This window comes from Ictidomys tridecemlineatus, chromosome 5 (genome assembly GCF_052094955.1).
Source record: "Ictidomys tridecemlineatus isolate mIctTri1 chromosome 5, mIctTri1.hap1, whole genome shotgun sequence".
In the NCBI taxonomy this organism is placed as follows: domain Eukaryota; kingdom Metazoa; phylum Chordata; class Mammalia; order Rodentia; family Sciuridae; genus Ictidomys; species Ictidomys tridecemlineatus.
This window is the reverse complement of record NC_135481.1, coordinates 170,897,661-170,919,712: the sequence shown is the minus strand read 5'-3', so window position 1 is coordinate 170,919,712 and position 22,052 is coordinate 170,897,661. Positions and strand designations below refer to the sequence as shown.

The 22,052-nt window shown below is 41.9% G+C and overlaps 1 protein-coding gene across 9 annotated transcripts in view; it reads right to left on the bottom strand.

The window, feature by feature from the left end:
• The window catches only part of Slc23a2 (solute carrier family 23 member 2), a 113,674-nt gene that overhangs the window by 41,577 nt on the left and 50,045 nt on the right, over positions 1 to 22,052 (bottom strand). For all 9 annotated transcript variants that reach the window (XM_078051453.1, XM_078051452.1, XM_078051459.1 and 6 more), the window contains 3 exons: positions 20,881 to 21,134; positions 2,726 to 2,824; positions 1,749 to 1,865 (listed from right to left, as the gene is read on the bottom strand). In XM_078051453.1, the coding sequence (XP_077907579.1) occupies positions 1,749 to 1,865; positions 2,726 to 2,824; positions 20,881 to 20,988 (324 nt within the window). In that variant the 5' untranslated portion in view covers positions 20,989 to 21,134. The remainder of the gene's footprint in view (positions 1 to 1,748; positions 1,866 to 2,725; positions 2,825 to 20,880; positions 21,135 to 22,052) is intronic.

Sequence of the window (22,052 nt, the reverse complement as noted above, 5' to 3'; positions counted from 1 at the left end):
TACTCAGTTTGTGTACTACACATTATCAAGAAGAGCAGTACACAGGCAGGATTTTTCACTCCTGTGTAACTAGGGGAGACTTTTAGACACATCTACAATAGGAAGATTCCAAACAGCAGGTTTCCAGCACTTGGTTCAGGATACTCGGCCCAAGGTTAAGTATTCACCAAGAGTGCTCAGCTCCTTTGGCTCTGACTGCTCCTTTGCTAGACACCTTTGATGAAGGCTGCCATGAGTTCTGACACCTAAAGGGAGGGCAGGGCCTGGAAACCTGACCAAAGCACCAGGTCAGCAGGCACAAGCCCACTTCCACATAAGCAAATGTGTCTGGGCTCTGAGACCAACTTTCACAGCTTGTGAGAAACCCTAGGGCAACTGATCATGCAAACTTGAGAAAGGGAAAATGGAAAGTCAGACCTCAGAACAGGGTCTAAGCTAAAACAACAGAGCAAATGAAGGCCAGGAGGTGCCACTGAGGAAAGAGCTTCCTGCCTTGTCCCCTTTCTCCAAAAAAACACTTTAAGCCTTTAAGTGGGAAAAGGAGCTAGAGAGAGAAGGGAAAGGATCAAGCATGAAGAAGGCCTCCGAGTGTCACCTCGCCTTGTCCCCCAGCCTACGTGCCCTTCAAGACAAAGTGGCCACTTCTATAGCCATAGCCAAGTTTCCCTTCTTTTTAAAGGTAAGACTCTCTACAGTTATGTTCTGGCCAAAAGGGCATTTTTCAGGGTTACTCATATTTCATGGCAGAGTTTGCCGTGACTGTGGACTGGATTTAGCCAAGACAGGAATGGGCAGTAAAAATCAACCCCTCTGTATTGGTCGGCTTTCTTCTATTTTACCTTCTATTCCTTTTTTCCCCCCTTCTTTCTTTATTCTTTGGTTTCAGGGATTGAACCCAGAGGTATTTGACCACAGCTATAACTCCAGTCCTTTTTATTTGGAGTCTTGCTAAGTTGCAGAGGCTGGCCTCGAACTTGTAACCCTTCTGCCTCAGCCTCCAGAATCACTGAGATTAAAGGAAAGCACCACTGCAACTAGCCTTCTTTTGTATTTCTACTACCATCTTATTCTTCCCCCTTCATTATTCCCTGAACATTTTTTTTCTTTCTTTTCCCAGTTTTTCTCTTGCTCTGCCTTTTTTTTTTTTTTTTTTTTTGGTACCAGGGATTGAACCCAGGGGTTCTTTACCACTGAGCCACATCCCCAGCCCCATTTTATTTTGAGACAGAATCTTGCTAAGTTGCAGCTGAGGCTGGCTTTGAACTTATAATCCTTCTGCCTCAGCCTACAAAGCTGGTGGGATTATAAGCATGTGCCACTGTACCAGGCTTCCTCTGCTATTTTGAAATTGATGTTAAAAATTCCCATTCATGGGGGGCTGGGGCTGGGGCTCAGCAGTAGAGCACTTACCTACCATATGCAAGGCACTGGGTTCAATCCTCAGTACCACATAGAAATAAATAAATAAATAATTCCCATTCATGGGCTGGGGCTGGGGCTCAGCAGTAGCACAGTTGCCTGGCACTGTGAGGCACTGGGTTAGATTCTCAGCACCACATATAAATAAATAAAGGTCTATTAACAACTTAAAAATATATTTTTTTTAAATTCCCATTTAACACTCTTAAGAGTAAATTTATAATAAAATATTCAATAAATAAAATTCAAATTTGAATTTTCCAAAAACTCAGGTGTTTGACAATTCAGGCATCTGACAGTGGTTACACATTCTGAAGGCACCATCTTACCTGCAACCCCAGAAATATGCACAGGTACCAGGGAGGAACATCTTCTATGGTGTAAATCATGTCTGACCTTTGGGGGTCCAGACTGCCAGTGCTGTCCAGAGTCTCTGCAAGAGAGCTCTGTGGGTGAGGGGAAAGGACATAATTAGTGAAGGCCCAGACGAGGTGCATTCAGCTCCGTACAGCCCGCTGTTGCTGAGAAATAACTCTAACCTCTAGGCTGCCTTTCTTTAAATCTTGAGCCTTGGCCCCATTTGAGGCGAGGGTCAAGTACACTGATTCAGTGGGACGGCTGATCCTCTGATTCTGGGATTCTGGGTCCCTTGGTATCAACTCATCCCCCTAAGCATCCAGCTTGCTCAGAGCTTCTCTCCAAATCAGTGGATCTTCCTAGTTGGACAGAGATGCTTGCTCCAGGGTTTGGTACTGTAAAGTGACACCCTGAGACCTCCAGTGAACAGATGTTGTAAAACGTCAACTGCTTTCAAACAAAAAGTACTGGTCTGCCCCTCCCACCCAACCCCATCCCATTGCATCCCTGGTAAGGAGAGCATCTTTGTATATAAAAATAAAGTCTACACTATAAGGTTCACATCTTAACTACCATTAAGACAACTAAAACCCAGTTCCTACTGGCCTAAACACTGTTGCTCAGACAATAGGGGGTGGGGCTCCAATGTATGTAGACCCTTAGGGTTTGAGTCAGATTCACAGCCAGACCCGACTTCAGTCCTCAAGCTCTTAACCTCTTCTCTCTGGCATCCTGGGTGAGGCTTTTCAAAACATCTAGATAATGAACTTAACTACCATCAAGACAACTAAAACCCAGTAAATATGATTCCTCTCTCCATTAAAAAGAGAACAGACCCACAGACACAGCCCTGCACAGGAGGGTAGACCCAGAGTCCCCGTCCAAGGACATCCCCATCCCTGCAGCATGGGGTCCAAGGCAGAGGCAGGGACATGGGACATGACAGTACCTTCTCAGCAATGCCATTTTCTGTAGTGTAGATTGCCATGAGCTCTGTGTCTTCATTGTCCTGCTCACCAGTGGACGTGGCCCCTCCATTGATCACCACCTGAAGAGAAACCCTCCATTAAGAGGCTGTGTGACAAAACTCAAAGTGGATCAAGGACCTAGGCATTGGGCCAAAGACTCTGCACCAACACAAAGAAAATGTAGGCCCAACGTTCCATCACATCGGCTTAGGAACCAAATTCTACATCAAGAATCCTAAAGCGCAAGAAGTAAAATTGAAGATCAATAGTCAGATCGTATCAAACTAAAACGTTTCTTCACAGTAAAGAAGGCAATCAAGAATGTAAAGAGGGAACCCACAGAATGGGAGAAAACCGTTGCCATCTGCACCTCAGATAGAGCATTGATCTCCAGGATATAAAAAGAACGCAAGGGCTAGGGTCATGGCTCAGTGGTAAAGCGCTTGCCTTGCATGTTCGAGGCCCTGGGTTCGATCCTCAGCACCACATAAAAATAGATAGATAGATAGATAGATAGATAGATAGATAGATAGATAGATAGAGGTGTATCCTCAGCACCACATAAAAACAAACAAACAAATAAATAAAGGTATTAAAAAAAAAAAAGGAACTCAAAAAACTTCAACACCAGCTGGGTATGGTGGCGCACACATTGTAATCCCAGTAGCCCAAGAGGCTGAGGCAGAAGGATCACAAGTTCAAAGCCAGCCTCAGCAATTTAGCAAGGCCCTAAGTAACTCAGCAAGACCCTGTTGCTAAATAAAATATTAAAAAGGGCTGGGGGTGTTGTGGCTTAGTGGTAAAGTACCTCTGGGTTCAATCTCTTGTACTAAAAAAGCTCAAAACCTTAACACCAAATATAAATAATAAATAAATAAATAAACCAATCAATAAATAGGTAAATCATTGAACAGGCACTTCACAGAAGAAATAAAATTGGTCAACAAATACATTTTTTTAAAAAAGGTTCAAACGATTAGAGCAATACAATGTCCAGCAATTAGAGAAATACAAATTAAAACTGCACTAAGATTTCATCTCACTCCAGTCAGAATGACAATTATCAAGAATACAAATAACAATAAATGTTGGTGAGGGTGTAGGAAAAATTGCTGGTGGGACCGCACTTTGGTGCAATCATTCTGAAAAGCAGTATGGAAATTCCTCAGAAAATCTGAAATAGAACCATCATTTGACTCACTATATACCCAAAGGACTTAAAAATCAGCATATAACAGTGATACAGCCACATCAATGTTTATAGCAGTGTAATTCACAAGAGCTAAGCTATGGAACCAATCTAGGTGCTCTTCAAAAGATGAATGGATAAAGAAAATGTGGTATTTATACACAATGGAATATTACTCAGCCATAAAGAAGAATGAAATTATGGCATTTGCCAGTAAACGGATGAAACTGGAGAGCATCAGATGGAACTGGAGAGTATCCTGCTAAGTGAAATACGCCAATCCCAAAAAACCAAAGGTCGAATGTTCTGATATGCGGATGCTAACACACAATGGGGGCGTGAGGATAAAAGTTCATTGGATTAGACAAAGGGGAATGAGGGGAAGGGAAGGGAGAGGTACTGGAATAGGAAAGACAGTGGAATGAATCAGACCTAAGTTTCCTACATTCATATATGAATATAGGACCAGTGAAATTCTACATCCTGTTCAACAAGAATGGAGTCCTACTTAGAATAAGTTTTACTCCATGTATGTATAATAGGTCAAAATACACTCTGCTGTCATTGTACATATCTGAAAAGAACAAATAAAAGAAAAAGAGGCTGTGTCAGCACTTAACACTCTGCTGTGGAGAAACTTGTTTTTTTCCTTTTAAAAAGGCCTCTGTAAGGCTCATAGGGGTCCAAAGTATGCAATTCCCCCATCACAGCAGCAAAGTTTTAGTTTTCTTAAATGAAATTCTAGCTTTTGTTTAGTTTTGTTGTGGTGCTGGGGACTGAACCCAGGGCCTTGAACATGTGAGGCAAGCACTCCGCCCACTGAGCTATATCCCCAGCCCTCTTAAATGAAATCGTGAGGCTGTCACCGTGCTGCAACAGCGACCAGGGCATGCGTTTTTGATGGAGGCAGTGTCGTGTCTCACAGAAGCTCAGCCAAGGGGAAGAGGCGCAGAGGGGCCAGTGCTGAGAGGCCAGCACTGCTGTTCAGATGACCAGGCCATCATCACTGAACAGAAGAGAATACCCCAAAGCTGCTCAGAGAAGATCCCTCCCGAGAAACCACCTGACGGCTGCCCTGGAAGGAGGAACTTCAGCTAGAGGAACTGGAACCGTGCGTGCTCTTCCCCGACTAGCTCGCCAGCTTAGTTAACACTCACTGCCCTTACATAAACTAGCCTATTGTGTGGGCTCCCCTTGTGCCCCAGGTGGGAGCACACACCAACAGGCTAGATTATTAACAGTACCAATTAATATTCAATTCATATTCAGTTTCTGGGTCTCCCACATAAAGACCAGGACCCGTCTGGGGAAAGTTCAAAGGAGACACCTGGCACCCAGCAGTCCCTTCTCTGCCTGCCCTTGGTGAGGGGCAGCATGATCATCTTGGGTTCCACCGTCCTGCAGCAGGAACGTTAACATTTTTATTCTTCAGGCAAATGTTTCCGTTCCTAGCAATCTTTCCTGCAGAAGCAAAACTGAAAACCAAAAAGGCTTAAACCCAAAGAAAGTAATCACTGCCTAAGTATAACAAGTAATTAGTTATAAACCACTTATTTACATCCAGAATACAAGAAAAATTAGTTTGTAATATCAAGGAAACTTGAACATTAAGTTAACTATAGACATAACAGAAAAACTACATTTTTAAAATACAGAAAAGATTAGATGGCCATAGAGAAAACAGACTTCTATATATGAAAAAGGGTCTGTCACAATAGTTCATGAAAAAAAAAAACAAAGGAAATGGGCAAAGGCTAGGAATATCAAATTCACAGAAGAAAAATTAAGATATGCAATAAGCATACAAATAGCTGTCCCAATTTTAATTCACTTAGAAAATTATAAAAATGACGTGTAAAATAAAATTTATTTTTTAACACAGATTTGAGGAATTTAAAAGATGAACCTAGGGTTGACCAGGGTGTGGAGGACAGCAACCATCCTATGTTCTTGGTGGAATCGTCTTTGTAAGGGGTGATATGGAGAAGGGATTTAAAACAGGTATTTTTCTGGATCTAGCAACGGCATGCAAACTCATTCTTGAGAAACATCCATGCCTGGGGTATGTGTGTTTGAAGTTGACCACTGCAGCGTTGTTTGAATTATTGAATACTTAGGGAAAACCTAAATATTCATCAAAAAGATAGATATTGGGCTGGGGGATGTAGCTCAGCACTATAGTACTTGCCTAGCATGTCCAAGGCCCTTAAGACTTAAAATCAGCTTACTATAGTAATACGGCCATGTCAATGTTTATAGCAGCTCAGTTCACAACAGCTAGATTATGGAACCAACCTAGGTGAATGGATAAAGAAAATGTGGTTTAAAAAAAAAAAAGAAAAGAAAAGAAAAGAAAATGTGGTGTGTGTATATATATTTTTTTTTCCCAATGGAACATTATTCAGATTTAAAGAAGAATGAAATTATGGCATTTGCCAGTAAATGAATGGAGTTGGAGAATATCATGCTAAGTGGAATAAGCCAATCACCAAAAAACCAAAGGTCAAATGTTTTCTCTAACATGTGGATGCTGAAACAATAAGGCAGAGGGCAACTAGAGAAGAACAGCATTACCTTAGATTAGGTAGAGGAAGTGAAGGGAGGGGAGGGGAGGGGATGTGGGGATAGAAAAGATAGTAGAATGAAGCAGGCATTATTACTTTATGTATACATGTGACTGCATGACCAATATGATTCTAAAACATGTATGCTCAGAAAAAATGAGAAATTATATCCCATCTATGTATATCAAAGTGCATAAATGTATTCTACTGTCATGTGTAACCAGAACAAATTCAAAAATTTAAAATGGTAAATAAATAAATAAAGTTTTAATAACCTGCCTACCTGTGCAAACCCTTGGTAAAGGATCCAGAAAAATCACAAATCAGTAGGAAGAGTGCCCCTGAGACAAGACAGCTATGGCAGACACCTTCTTCCTCAGAACCCTCCTTGGATGTTTGGATCTTTTACAATCAGTATGTATCCATATGTTATTGCATATTACTTCCAAATATTAGCAGTGGTTGTTTTTTAATCAATAGTCCTGAATTTTTTACCTTCTTTTCCCCTTGTTTACTTTGGCAATTTCTCTAATGAGTACAATTTATTTCTACAAGGAAAAAGAACTTAAAAGACAAAAGGTCTAAGCAGCTTAGTGTAGATTGGAAATCTCTCAGGACTTTCTCAATCTACTTAACTTTTAGTCAAAGAAATGAGAACAGTGAAAAAATTAAACAGTTCTTTCAAGATCATAAAGATTATCACCCGGGGCTGGGGATGTGGCTCAAGTGGTAGCGCGCTCGCCTGGCATACATGGGCGATGGGTTCAATCCTCAGCACCACATAAAAATAAAAGATATCGCGTCCAACGAAAACTAAAAAATAAATTTTTAAAAAAAATTCTCTCTCTCTCTCTCTTAAAAAAAAAAAAAAAAAAAAAAAAAAGATTATCATCCAAGTCTGAGGCTGGTTTTAAAGTATTCCAGAGATCTCAAGTGACACTATGCATACTTACAGGGCAGAATTTTCTTACAGTGTTTTAAGAAAAAAATCTATCTTTAAAACTATTGCTAAATCATGCTACAGCTTATACACAAGCCACCTGGGTTTGTGGCATTAGTTTTCCTTATAAAACTAGCTGCTAAGCCAGATACACACTTCCAGCCAAGTTCAGATCCACACAGGAAACTAACTTGCATCGGGCACCACACTCCATCAAAACGGCACTCAACACACTGAGAAGCCATGAGGCGTGCATACTCAGATGAGCTCTCCTAAAACAAGGGCACTTAAGTTATTAAATCAGAGAAACCCAGGTCTGGTTTGAAGTCCTGTGTGAGCTGAGGCTACCCTTCCCCGGCATTCATCCTGGATTGCTGGAGAAATAACTGCTCCCTGAGTAGAGAATGCCTTATGGGGTGATGGAAATGTTCTTGAACTAGCTGAGATGGTGGTTGCACAACACGGTGACTGTGTTAAATGTCAATGAACTGTTCACTTTCACATGGTTAATTTTATGCTATGCAAACCTCGCCTCAATGATTTTTTTTTAAATTTATATGGCACCAAGGAAGACAGACATGGGCAAGAGTTAGCACTTCTTACTGCTCTCTTTCTGCTCTCACACACACATGAATTAACTACTATAAAATGCAGACACTGCCAGGCCTACTGAAGTACCCTGTAATCCCAGTGACTTGGGAGGAGGACTGCAAGTTCAAGGGCAGCTTCAGCAACTATGAGATCCAGTATCCAGGGGCAAAAAAAAAAAAAAGCAAAACAGGACTGGGGGTGTAGCTCAGTGGTAAAGCACTCCTGGGTCCAATCCCCAGTACCAAATAAATAAGAACTAGAACTAGACACTCTTCAGCCTAAATAAAGGCTTGCATAAACATTCAACAAATCCCGGCCATGTCCCAAGCAATGAGGACGTAGTCCTGTTGCTCCCCGAGAAGTTCAGTCTAGAGGGGCATGTGGCTAAGGAATTCCAACTTACCATAGGAAGTAGCAGGGAACCATGAAGGGATGCCAAGCACGGGAATCCACAATCAGATATGTGCTTTGAATAGCCACTCTGGCTGCAGCAGGGAGAACGGATGGATGCTGGGAAATAAGGGGAAGACAAGGACAGTGGCCTGGATTGAGGTTTTAACAGTGGCCAAGGTAAGGTTCAAGAGAGAGAGAGGACATGATTATGGACGGCGGGGGTGCCTGGATGGGAGCTGTGGCTCCTACAGAGCTGTGGGGGCGGTGGGCAGACACTCTAACAGTACAGTGGGCAACACCCCCGCCCAGGCCAGAGGATGGCTGGGCAGACAGAGATGCAGGTTCCAAAGAGACTGGCATAGGGGGCATAGAAATCACACCCTACAAAGGAAGTTTTCTTTCCTAGGAGGTCTAGGAAGTTTACTTAACTGTAAATATTACTGACCTAAATAATCGGTGGTTTCTAAAGAATGTGCACAAGATCTACCTGTCCTAGGGACTTCGAGGCCCACCTTGCACCTGCTGACAGCAGAGCTGAGGTGGGGCCCATCCACCTCCCTTCTCCCTGAAGGACAGGAACATGTCTGTCTCCCTCGCGCCACCAGAGCTCCCACTGGTAATGGGAACAAACCAGGAAGACTGGGCACAAAAAGGGGCTGAGGCCATGAGAGACAGGGCACCCTCAGGGGCTGCTCTTGCCTGACACCTGATCTTTTGTTAATGTTCAAGGAGCTGCCTAAATTTTAGTGTTCAAAGGCAAAGAATTCTATTCAAAATATGAATCTATTTCACTAATCTTGTTTCCTTTGGTTGTTGAAATCCACTTATTTCAAGGATGTACTTTTTGAAAAAGCACATGAAATTTAATTTTAAAAATCAAAATGTTCAGGCTGGGAGTACTCAGTGGTAGGAGGCCCTGGGTTGGAACTCCAGCACTAGGGGGGAATAAAAACAAATATTAAATAAATTCTTTGAGAAAGGCATTGAGTTGTTTTTTTCTTTTACGGGAAAAGATGAAAAATGTTGCTGATAGTACGAGTTTCACATTTGTGGACCTCTAAATGTTATTTTAACCAGGAAATAAAACATATCTTAGAAAGCTTTCTAAACTAATGAAGCCTGGCTTTAGTTTGTACTATTAGGAACAACACAGATAACGGGAGAAATCTGGCGTCTCTCCTCTCAGGAAATTAATCATGTTTTTATAAAAATGTTAAAAGATGACTTATTTATAACCCTTTTGGGAACAAGAGGTCCTTTTTCCCTCTTAAACTGTTTGAAACCAAACTTGTCTCCCAAATCACTACTATGCAGGCATTTCATTAGCTCTGAAAGCAGGTTTTTAATTTCAATTTGTTGGTTGATTTTTGTCTGTCTCCAAAACACAGTGCTATTTTGACTCTGGGGGTGGGGGGGTGTCTATGGCTCAGGAAATGGGTCTTTTTTGCTCAAGTGCTTTATTTCTGCTAAGCTAAGCCAATGTTGTGCTTGTTCCAAAAGGAGCTCTCCTGAGATATTGGGGGTGCTCCTATAGGCAGACGGCAGAGGCACCTAGAACCCACACCTCTGATCAAAGGATTCAGAACTCAAATTTCCCACCTATTCAGGATCTTCTATAACCCACCTACCACAGTAACATGTCTGGAAGCTCCATGAAACACTTTACACTAAGCCCATCACTTTCAGAGTAAAGTAATAAAGTTCCCCCAAATTAATAGCTTTCTGCTCTTTTAATAGAAAGGTAACACACAATTCATAAGCCCCCTTCACAGTAGATCTACACAAGATAATTTCCTCTGATAATCCAACCTGTCCTACAAATTAAAGTGTAATTTGAAAAAAGACTAAAAATATTGAAATCAGTATTTCCCCAGTCTATATTTCAGGCCCCTCTTTAATGAACATAAACAATTTTCCACTTGCCTTCAATATTATTAGAAATTCCAAAATTAAGGGCTGGGCATGTACCTCAGTGGTACAGGGCTAGTCTAGCATGCATAAAGCCCTGGGCTTGATTCCCAACACTGCAAACAACACTCCCCACCAATCAAACCAAAAAAACAAATCAACAAAATCAACTACCATGAAAAATAACTCAAGGTGAGCACACTGCGACATATGCCAAACCTCCAGAGGCAGTCAATCTCAGGTCAGGACACCCCAAAAGCTGCAGCTCATAGCTCTAACATACCACTCACTGCCCTGAAGTGGATAGGTGTTCCAAAACCCCAAATCTCGTTTTCACTACCTCTTCAAACAATATGGCCCCCACCGACACCCCCTGGTAGCCACATGTAAGCAAAACCATCAGGAGCAGTCGACACTGCGGCCCACAGACCCCAGCAAGTTTAGCCTCTTGCACCTGCACGGCCCAACTCCCGACTTCTCCAGGGGACTTTTGGAGGTGCAGCAGCCAGAGCAGCCTCAGGGCTTCCCGTGTGGCCCCTCCTATCCTCAGCACCACTTTTCCTTTGAGAGGAGCCAGAAGGTGCTCACTTCCCTAATTCTAGCCCTCAGCCCCTAGGCACCGGATGGGGGGATGCGCCTGTCGCTGTCCCACACTGAAAATGTCGCCACATAGTTTGTGTTCCTGCTCCCACACGCAGCCCGAAATAAATAGTGGTGGGGGTGGTTAGTGTTGGCCTGGCACACATTCAAGTCAAGCACTGGGCTGGACACTTGGTTAACATCTCTCTGAGGTGAGGCTTATAAGTAGTTAACTAGAGATGCTGTGGTTTGAAATATGGTCTGCTCCTTCTAAATCTCATGTTGAAATTAATTCCAATATGAAATATTAAGAGATAGGACCAGGTGGGACCTTTAAGAGGAGATTAAAGCCCAGCCCTTATGAATGAATAACCCATTCAAGTGATTAATAGATTAATCGGTCATCTCAAAAGTGGGCTAGGCTTCTGGCACACTCCCAGTACCAGTCATGTGGCACTCTGCACCATTTCTAGATTCTGCAGGTAAAAAGCCTATCACCAGATACAGCCCTGTGAAACTCAGACCAAAAAAGATCCTAAGGCCACCTAAGAGATGACAGGAACATGTCATGGTTACCAAATGGAATTCTCAGCTATAAGAAAGGTCAATGTTCCAACAGGAAAACAACCATGGAAATATAAATGGCCCATCTTTTCAAATGTTCAACCTTACTTGTAAGACACAAATTAAATCCATGATAAACTTTTTTCCACCTACTACATTGGCAGAGACCACACATTCTGCTGCCCAGCATGTGGGAAACAGGCATTCATTCATACGCTGCTGATGAAATTACCTTAACCGAAGGCAATTGGTGGCACCCCTCTACTTTCCAGGGTTTGCTCCTCTGACCCAACAATCCCATTCTTGGAAATTTATCCTACAATTACATCTGAGTGAAATGACTTATGTGCAAGGTTAGTCACTGCGGTGCTACTGGTAACAGCAAAATATCAGAAATAATTTAGATGTCTATCAACAGGGATTAAATAATGGTATATTTGTACCATGGATTGCTCTGCACTTAAAACAATCCAGGGGCTGAGGTTTGGCTCAGTGGTAAAGAGCTCGTCTAGCACATGTGAGGCACTGGGTTCGATCCTCAGCACCACATATAAAAATAAATTAATAAAATAAAGGTATTGTGTCCACCTTCAACTAAAAAATATTTAAAAAAAAAAAAAAAGAATCCAAATAGAGCCCCTTTAAAAATCAACTTCCTGGTAACTGCTTTCCTGCATCAGGAATAGAAACTGAGAAGTTACCTGTGGCCCAGGTAAGCACCAAGGAAAGGACTTAACATGCTTCTGATTAATACAACCTAACTGAATCCACATGTCTATTTCCTACCTTTTATCCCATTGAACCCCTTCTCCTGTTATAAAAGCCATTGGTACCCCAAAGCCCCTCAAGATGGAGATTTCAGATTTTTAAAAAAAGGTCTCCTTGGGATGGGGTTGTGGCTTAGTGGTAGAGCGCTTGCGTAGCATATGCGAAACACTAGGTCCAATCCTCAGCACCACATAAAAATAAAAAAATAAAGATGTTGTGTCCAACTACAACTAAAAACTATATATATTTTTAAAAAAACCAAAAAACAAAAATCAAGAGCACAGTGATAAGATACAGGCATGGTGATGCTACTTTAACATCTCTTGTTTAAAATTACCAACTATTCAAATTTAAAGTCAGCTGCAATGTAAGAATCTATATGAAACCTCAAATTCTAAACAGAAAAATTACTTTTTAAGGAGATCAAAAACTTAGAAAAAGGGGGTAAGGAAAAGGATCTCTTATCATGCAGAAAAACCTTCATTTGCTTCTCAGCTTTTTTGATGTTCGTATTTCAAAGCACATATTTGTAAATTCCTTTTCAAAACTTATTTTTCTAATGGAAAAGGCTGATCATCTTCTTTGTTCCATTTTGACCTGTCAAGAGCACTGACTCCCCTAAATCATGGAACCTGTTCCCAGTAACAGATACTGACCACACACTAATAATACACTAACCATACATAGTAATCTACATAGTAGATTAAAATTCTTTTCTTACAGAAAGAGGAGAATTACACCAATTCTCTAGGCTGACTCCAGGAAATGGTCTCCTTTCACACTCAGATCTTGGGATTAACAGTGTGATTCTGAGAAGGGTCTATTATTCTTATAAAAAGAGAATGTTCTCTAAGACAACTTTTATTTTTATTGTTGTTATTTTCATCCTTTTTACTTCCAATATAACATCTGAATGATATTGTAACAGAAGTAAAGTAATGATAGCTATCTAAATCAAAGTCCCCAAATCCATTTAATCTACTATAATCTCAAGAGAACTTCAGCAATATTTGTGACACTAGCCTGAGCCTCCCTCTGTTCCCAAAAAGTCATGTTTAAATTGAGGCAACCCTAAGACAACTATTATCACTACCCAACCAAGACTTTCAACTTTAAAAACTAACCTTCTACTTAGGAATGTACAAGAAGGAAGCCCAAGGCACCTGGACAAAGTCAAAGAACAAGAACATGTTCTGGGCTTCCCCGTTTGGTTTTCAGAATAGAACTATTGATATTTTAAAAAGAAAAAAAAAAAACACCTTTCTGCCAGCTTTTCATTGCTCAGAATAAACATTCAGCTAGGTGTGGTGGTACATGCTTGTAGTCCCACCTACTCAGGAGATTGAGGCAGGAGAATCACAAGTTTGAGGCAAGACCCAGCAACTCAGTGAGAACCTGCCTCAAAACAAAAAATAAAAAAGGGCAGGGGATGTTGCATCTCTGGGTTCAAACCCCACTGCCAAAAAAAAGGAAAACAAATTTGCCATCACATAATCTGAGTTTAGATCAGTTTAGATCAAAGCTGCCATTAAATAGCCTCTTCATTCACACCACAACCCATGTCTGCCAAGGTTGCTTGACTTAAAAAGAAAAAGGAAGGGAAAAGAAAACAGAGAAGGGGAAAGGACAAGGAAAGCAGCCAGGCACAGTGGGCTCTGGGCTCACCATCTGGCCTCTGCAACACTCACCTCCACTCTGCTCAGAAAACCCATCAGACTACAGTCCTTGGGGTCTCAGGTCTCCTGGAGTCACTCCCAGGAGACAATCTCCCCCCACCTTTTTTTTTCAAGGCACATTTATTTTATTTTTATTTTTAATTTGTTATATATGACATGAGAATACATTACAATTCATATTACACATATAGAGCACAATTTTTCATATCTCTGCTTGTATAACAGAGTCACACCATTCGTGTCTTCATACATCTACTTAGGGTAATGATGTCCATCTCATTCCCCCATCTTTCCTACCCCCATGTTCTCCACCTTTCCCTCCCTCCCCTTTGTCCTATCTAGAGTTCATCTGATCCTCCCATAGCCCCCCAACCCCCATCCCCATTATGGATCAGCCTCCTTAAATCAAAGAAAACATTTGGCCTTTGGTTTTTTGGGATTGGCTAACTTCGCTTAGCATTATATTCTCCAACTCCATGCATTTACCTGCAAATGCCATGATTTTATTCTCTTTTAATGCTGAGGAAAATTCCATTGTGTATATATACCACATTTTCTTTATCCATTCATCTACTGAAGGGCATCGAGGTTGGTTCCACAGTGTAGTTACTGTGAACCGTGCTGCTATGAACATTGGTGTTCTTGCCCCTTCTTTTTAAAGTGGCCACACTTCCAGGCACCGCTCCTCCTCCTAACACTCTCTCCAGGGTCAGGGTGTTCCTTATGAACTTGTATCTGTTGTAACTACAAAGAGTAGGGGGAAGGGATATACCTCTGCTTCCTGGTCAATTCCATAACTATCCGATTCAGAAATATTTTTTCTTAATGTTTTACTGTGTTTTCCAAATTTCCTAATTAAACATGTATTACTCTTGTAATCCCATAAGTCTAGTCATAAGTATTTTCAAAAAGTTTCCCCTAAAGAGCAGAAACTTGCTTCCAGTTAGTTCATATTCTTAAGTTTGGTTGTAGTTCAGGTGGTCACATACTGTGTCTTCAAAATCAGCGCCCTTGTGAGTAAGAGCAAGCTGTATCAACAAATACACAGGAACAACAGGGGTAAACCAGGGGCCAAGGAGAGTCAAACACATGGCCCCAAGTCCTGTGTCTGCCATTAAATGGCCTCTTCATTCACCCTGCGTCTTGATTTTCTCTCAGCCCCCTTTCTAACGGGTAAATTAGAAACCGTTCTATGGCAAAAGATGCAAGGTAAACAGCGCTCACATGTGACACCAGCCACAGGAAGACCAGCTCCCTGAGACCTGGGTTCTCAGCCTTAGCTGACAGAAGACAACAAGAGGGAAGATTGCTCAGATGCAGAGGAATCAACACTTTCTGACTAAATGAACACAGAAAAAGAGTCTTTAGCTCTATAGTCAGTCAACGTACTACTTTCCCACATCAATTTCAAAACAAAGCCCACTGTTTCTCACTTTGCTGATGGACATCACCAACACATCCAGGTGCCCAATCCCTCCCCTGCAAGCCATTCCTGACTTCTGGTTGTACCTCACCACTCACATCCAACCCAACACCAATTCTGTTCCTCATTTGCCTGACTCCTCCTCAATACTCCAAGGACCCCAATTCTCAAAGCTCCTTGACCCCACCAGGCCTGCCAAATACTGCACTTCAGTTCATTTCACTGTCCCGAGCCCCACACATCACCCTTGTTTTCCCCCTTACCTGACCCAGGGTCTGCAGTCACTACGATACTCTTGCACACACACACCCCTCTGCTGCCCTCTTTGGTAAAGCAGAGTGCGCCCCAACACACACTGAGCTGAACCCTAACCCTGCTCAGACGTGGCTCACAGACTTCCTTCACTGGTGTCCAAGACAGAGCTTTCTCGGCTCCCCTGCAAGCCCTGCCAGCCCTACCCCCCAGCTGTCTCCTCTGCTGGTCCTCTCCCAGCCTCCAAATCTCTTTCCTCTTTGGCAACACATACCGCTCACTGTCCCCTGGCTTTAAAAACCATCTCCACACTGTTACCTCCCAGCCACTTTTTCCTTGAGCACCACAATCTCAAATCCAATTTTCTAACCCCGAAACTGATGTCCTCACAGGCAGCGCTGTTCTCTAAACTACTCCCTCCTTCAACCTGGTTCTTCCCCTCAGGACTTGACCAGATGCTCGGGGAAGTGGCTGGAAGTTACCCTTACCTCCTCCCCTTGCTCCCACCCTTGTCAGGCCCAAAAGCCAATCCTCCTCCAGGGCTGGCCACTTCTAACCTCCACGTGGCTGGTACCCTGGCTAGAGCCACGTCAGGCCCCCTGTCTGTGGAGTCAGCTCTTGCCTGGATCAAAGCTTTCTGCAACCCAGAAAAAGCCAAAACCTTGATCTAGACCCTGAGGCCTATACAATCTCCAGCTGATTCCACCCCTCCAACCTTGATCCCCAGCACACCAGGCACCTGCCTTCCTGCCTCAGGATCTGTGCACTTGCTGCCAACAGTCATGACAGGCTTCCCTCCACTCCTCCAGGCTTTCCTCAAACACCACCTTGACAGTGCAGTCCTTCTGGGCTACCCAAACTTTCACCATGTTAATCCTCTCCCCTGTTTTTTCCTTAGTACATATTTATATCTAATATCATCTGCACATTTGACTTATTTCTACTGTGTTTTGTCTGTCTCTCCCCCAGGTCAGAAGCTCCACGAGGTCAAGGATTTGGGGAGGCACTAATACATACTTTTAAAAAAATTCATGCATAGCCAGTAGTTCAATATGATCCATCTGACCTCACATTCTATTCCTCACTATCTCTCTTTCCTGATTTACTTCTCTTCACATAACTGGCCAGTGGCAGCCATAGATTCATATATTTATCTAACGTCTGTCTCCTCTCGCCATTGCAAGGAAGCCAATTCTGCTATTCAAAACCACAACTTTTCAAATGAAATCATCATCTCCATCTCCCACCTTCTGAACTTACGGTTTTCCTTAGATTCCATATTTTTCTGCAAAGGTACTGTGTTAGTGAGCTTTTCGACACTGTGACCAAAATACCTGACAAGAACTTAGAGGAAGATAGATTTATTTTGGCTCATGATTTCAGAGGTCTTGGTCCACGGCTGACTAATGCCAGAGCAGAAACATCATGGTGGAAGGCTATGGTGGAGGATAGTTGCTCAGCTGAAGGAAGCCAGAGAGCAGAGAGAGAAGGAAAAAATAAGAGTGAATAGAAGGGCAGGAGAGAGGATGAACACTTCCAGGGAATGCCTTCCAACCAGGTCTCACCTCCCTGAAGTCCAATAAGCTATCAATTCACCGATGTCAGAGTCCTCACAGCCCAATCATGGCCTAAAAGCCCCACCTCTCAACCGATTGCTGCGTTTAGGGACCATGCTTTCAAAACATGCCTGGTGCTGGCCTCTGGCTAGCATGGGTACCAACCAGGTACCTATGTAAAAAATCTCGACAGGCATCATGAACTTTCCCCTTCTCTTGGTCCCCAAATCTTAGCATCCCTTCCATCAACCTCATCTCCATTCATATTGTCCCCACCTGAGTCCAGGTCTTTGGTACTGCCCAGACCCCAAACTCTTACTATCCTAATCTGTCCTCACTCAAATCAGTCACCCCAAACAAGGGGACTTCAGTCCTATAGTGGTGCCCTATAGGACCCCCTACTACAGTGGTGGTGGCCACTCCACTCCACTATGCTAGGATTGTCAACTCACCATCTCTGCCTCCCTTACTACTCGAAAGCTGAGTAAACCGTAAAGCTTTATGCACAGACAATGGGCCACCTCTCATGGCATGCTGGGGCTTGAACCCAGAGCCTCACACACGCTAGGCACTTGCCCTATCACTAAGCTAGGCCTTCAGTTCACTCTTAAACCACCCCCCAAGGATATCTGTTAAAATCAGTATGATCAATGCCCTCCACCTTCTATCAGTGTTGCTTAGGGGCAGCTCAGATCTTGGTTTCCTGCCTAAGACTTTCTTGGGTTCCAGAGCCTATATGATCCGACTGATAGAAACTTTACATAATTAAACGACTCATATGAACTAGATGTTTTCAGCAAATACCTGCATTTTACCTTCCACAGAACCACTAGGAATGTTCTAAAGCCAGTTTCAGCTCTAAGGCTGTTGGATTCTATTAAATTAGTGTTTGCATCTTATGACTAAATGAAGAACAGATAGATGCACATAAGCCTCAGAGAGGTCGTGGCCACATTAATCCCATTCCTAGCCTCCACCTCCGTCCTGTTCATTAGCAAGTCATTCAAAATGACATATTTATATCCAACTCTGGGTTACCACATTCCCAGCTCCCCTGTGCTTACAAGGACTCCCGGTAATGGTGCACCTAGACATTAACGCTTTGAAGAATGTGCCTTCCCAACCACACCCTTACAATTATAACAGTGACAGAGAGGAAAGCCCCCAAATAGGCAAACTTATTTTAAAAAATGTTTCCACACGTAAGAAACATAAAGCAATAAACGGGACTGATGCCGGAACCTGCAGGGCTTGGACCCGGAAGCCCGACAAGAGGACTCGGCAGGAATCCACACTCCTTCATGTCATTGTGGGCACTCCCAGGGGAGAGAACAAAGTCTCCACTCTATGACCAGATTCTGGACTTACACAGGACAGGAAAGTACCTTTGCACTTTCCAAAAGCTTTCTATTGGATCATAGAGAGGAAAATACCCAAAGATCCAGAGGAAAAGAAAACAACTGGAGAGAGACTGTAAAATAAGTATGTTGGTAACCAGGCGTAATAGCAATCTGTTACTGGGGAGGCAGAGGTAGGAAGATCACAAGTTCAAAGTCAGCTCGGGCAATGCAGACCTTGTCTCAAAATAAAATTAAAACATAAAAAGGATTGGGAATATAGCTCAGTAGGTAGAGAGCTTGCCTAGCATATTCGAATCCCTGGTCAATCCCCAATACTGTGGTTTTTGTTGTTGTTGTTGTTGTTTTAAAGGTATATTAGCGCTCTTAATGATTCAAATGAAGAAACATTTAAAAACAAATATATATGGACTGGGGTTGTGACTCAGCGGTAGAGCGCTCACCTAGTACATGAAAGGCCCTGGGTTCAATCCTGAGCACCACATAAAAATAAATAAGTGAAGTTATTGTGTCCAACTACAACTAAAAAATAAATATTAAAAAAAATACATAGGGCTGGAGATGTGGCTCAAGCGGTAGCACGGTCGTCTGGCATGCGTGTGGCCCGGGTTCGATCCTCAGCACCAAGTACAAACAAAGATGTTGTGTCCGCCGAAAACTAAAAAATAAATATTAAAATTTCTCTCTCTTTCTCTCTCTCTCTCTCTCTCTCTCTCTCTCTCTCTCTCTCTCTCTCTCTCTCTCTATATATATATATATATATATATATATAATCTCTTAAAAAAATACATATAAGGGCCAGGGGCATAGTTCAATGGCAGAGTGCACACCTAGCATACAGGAGGTCCTGCTTCAATTCCTAGCACTACAAAACAAAGAAAAACAAAACCAAATTCATATAAAAATGTAAAAAAATTTATAAAAGTACACATGTTCAAGAAATTAAGAACTAAAGGTAAGCAGAAATGAACCAAGTGGAAATTGTAGAATAATCATTACAATAAAAATCCAATATAAACATATGATTTTACAAATAGATAAAGTAGAAATTACTGGAGGTTTCATCCAGAGGGCAGCCCTGAGAAGGGTGCGAGGAAGCAGTGGAAGAGAAATAGCGCATAGTTAGAAGTTTATTCACAAGTTGAGAGCAAAATACAATAATTTTTCAGATGCAAACACTAAGAGTCACCATCTACAAACACTTGGTGTGTTTCAAAAGAAAAGTGAACTAACTAGGAATCAGAAGGATGCAAAAGACAACAGGGAACAGGAGAACTGCTAACATATGCTGGTGAATTCTAGTATAAAATATCACCAGTTCAATGCTAAAATAAATTAACCCCAAATCCTAGACTATATGGCAAGGCAAGGGGGAGGTGAAGTCATGGTTCAGTTCTTGTCTGTGAAGTAAAGAAATATGGGAATAAATAATCTGCTGGTCTCTAAGGCAAAAAAAAAAAAAAAAAAAAAAAGCCAGGAGAGACCTGCAGGAAACTCCTTTTTAGTCTTCAAAGCTGGTCTAATTTAAACATGAACAACAAACTAATGAATAAGCTATTCATTAGTTTAAACATCATAGAAAATCCAGTTTTGTAATTTTCACTTTATAGGCAAAAAGAAAATAGTGCTGCCGGTTGTAAATCAGAGAACATTTCTTTAAGAGCTAAGGTAAAAACAAAATATGAGCACGGGTAATCAATCAAAATAATGTAATCAATCAAAATACATGCTCACACCTTGCTTTTCTCACTGAGCACTACCCAACACAAAAGGCAAATTCCAGAACCAGGTTTTAAGAAATCCTAGAATGGTATTCTTGACTTAACCATATTTCCAATCTTAAGAGACAAACACCATAAAGCAAGTTTTCTCTAAAGAGCTTTTTCCCTTTCATAACCAATACTTTTTAAGAAACTTTATACACATCAAACCATAATCTGACATCTGGGGGAAAACATTAGTACTGAATATAATGGATGAGTGTGATCAGCCTTGTCTGATACCACTTCTTTGGATAAAATTACTTCTATTCTGGATGTTGCAGCCATAACACCAACCACAGGCACTGGGTTTCAAATGATATGCCATTCCCCTCCCACCTTGCAATAAAAGGAGAGGTGAGATTACCATATTTCATAACAGCACATTCTTGGATAAAAAAAAAAAAAAATTAAGGTTCAATATCTGGCAGTAAGTACCGGCCAGTTTTACAATGTTATTAGCAATGCATGCTTCCTCCCTGGAGTTAATCCCAGCAGGGGACTCCAGGCTGGGAGCCTTCATTGAAAACATATGTATTAAAGCCTGTTTTACACTGACTCTATGCAGAATTACTTTAGAATGATCTAAAGAATGAAGATAAGGAGCACTATTACCGGAAGAGTAAAGAAAGTGGGGTGCTTCGGGTCATCTTCATATTTGCCTTCTGTGGAACTCCCGGCCTCCATTGATTTGGATGTGGTGTTCTTGCCAATACCCATCATCAAGAGAAGCTGAGTAAGCCTGAGTGGCCGGTGGTGTGAGGGAGTGAAGGCTATTCAAGCCAGGAGCTCAAATCAGTCAACTCCTCTGGTGCCTGCAGCACCAGATTCTCAGATGGATATGAAACCTGTGAGTACCATCTCAGCACCTGCAAGAGAGATTACAAACAAATCACCACAAAGCACACATACAACCCAAGGACCCAGGATCATATAGTTCCCTGTACAGAAAAAGTCATATTAGTTAGATACAAACATCCAAAAATATACTTCTCAAGTACCCATTCTCTTCTGAATGGCCCCCTGGAAACCAGGACCACTAAGTTAGATTATCAAAAATATCACAATATCAGGGGGGAAAAACGATTAAGGTAAGTCTCTGACATGCACTAGGATATATCTCATAACATAGTTTAACCTAACAGAATATTATGCAGTAGCAATGTTCTGTATCTGCCCTGACCAGGAGTCACACTGGCCACCTTTGGCTCTTATGAGTCTAGTGCAAATGAGAAATTGAATTTTAATTAATTAAATTTATATAGCCACTTGTGCCTGGTGGCTATCACACTGGATGATGTGGATATAGGCAATTTATCATGACTGAATATTCGCTACATGTGCCCCATTAAGGGCAGAGGCAGGCATTCAAAGTATTAAAAAGAGGAAATAAAATCAACCTAGGATTAAATGGTCACACAGAATTCCAGGAAGGAAGCAAGGTGAGTTTTAAAATGGGCAGAATACCACACACACACACAAAAAAAGGAGTCAAAACATTCAGTATGAATGAAATTACAAAATAAACCTAAAACAGAAACTCAAACCCTCCCTCTTGCCCCCAAAAAGGAAGGTAAAGTGGCAAGAAACAGGAAAAGACAGGAGGTGGAAGGAGAGGGATCAACATTACCAGACCCAGAATGCATCTGACAAGCCCAGAGAAATTGGAGAGACTCTGACATTTATTTAAGAAATAAGAGGCCCTGGGTTCGATCCTCAGCACCACATAAAAATAAAATAAAGGCATTCTGTCCATCTACAACTATAAAAAATTAAAAAAAAAAAAA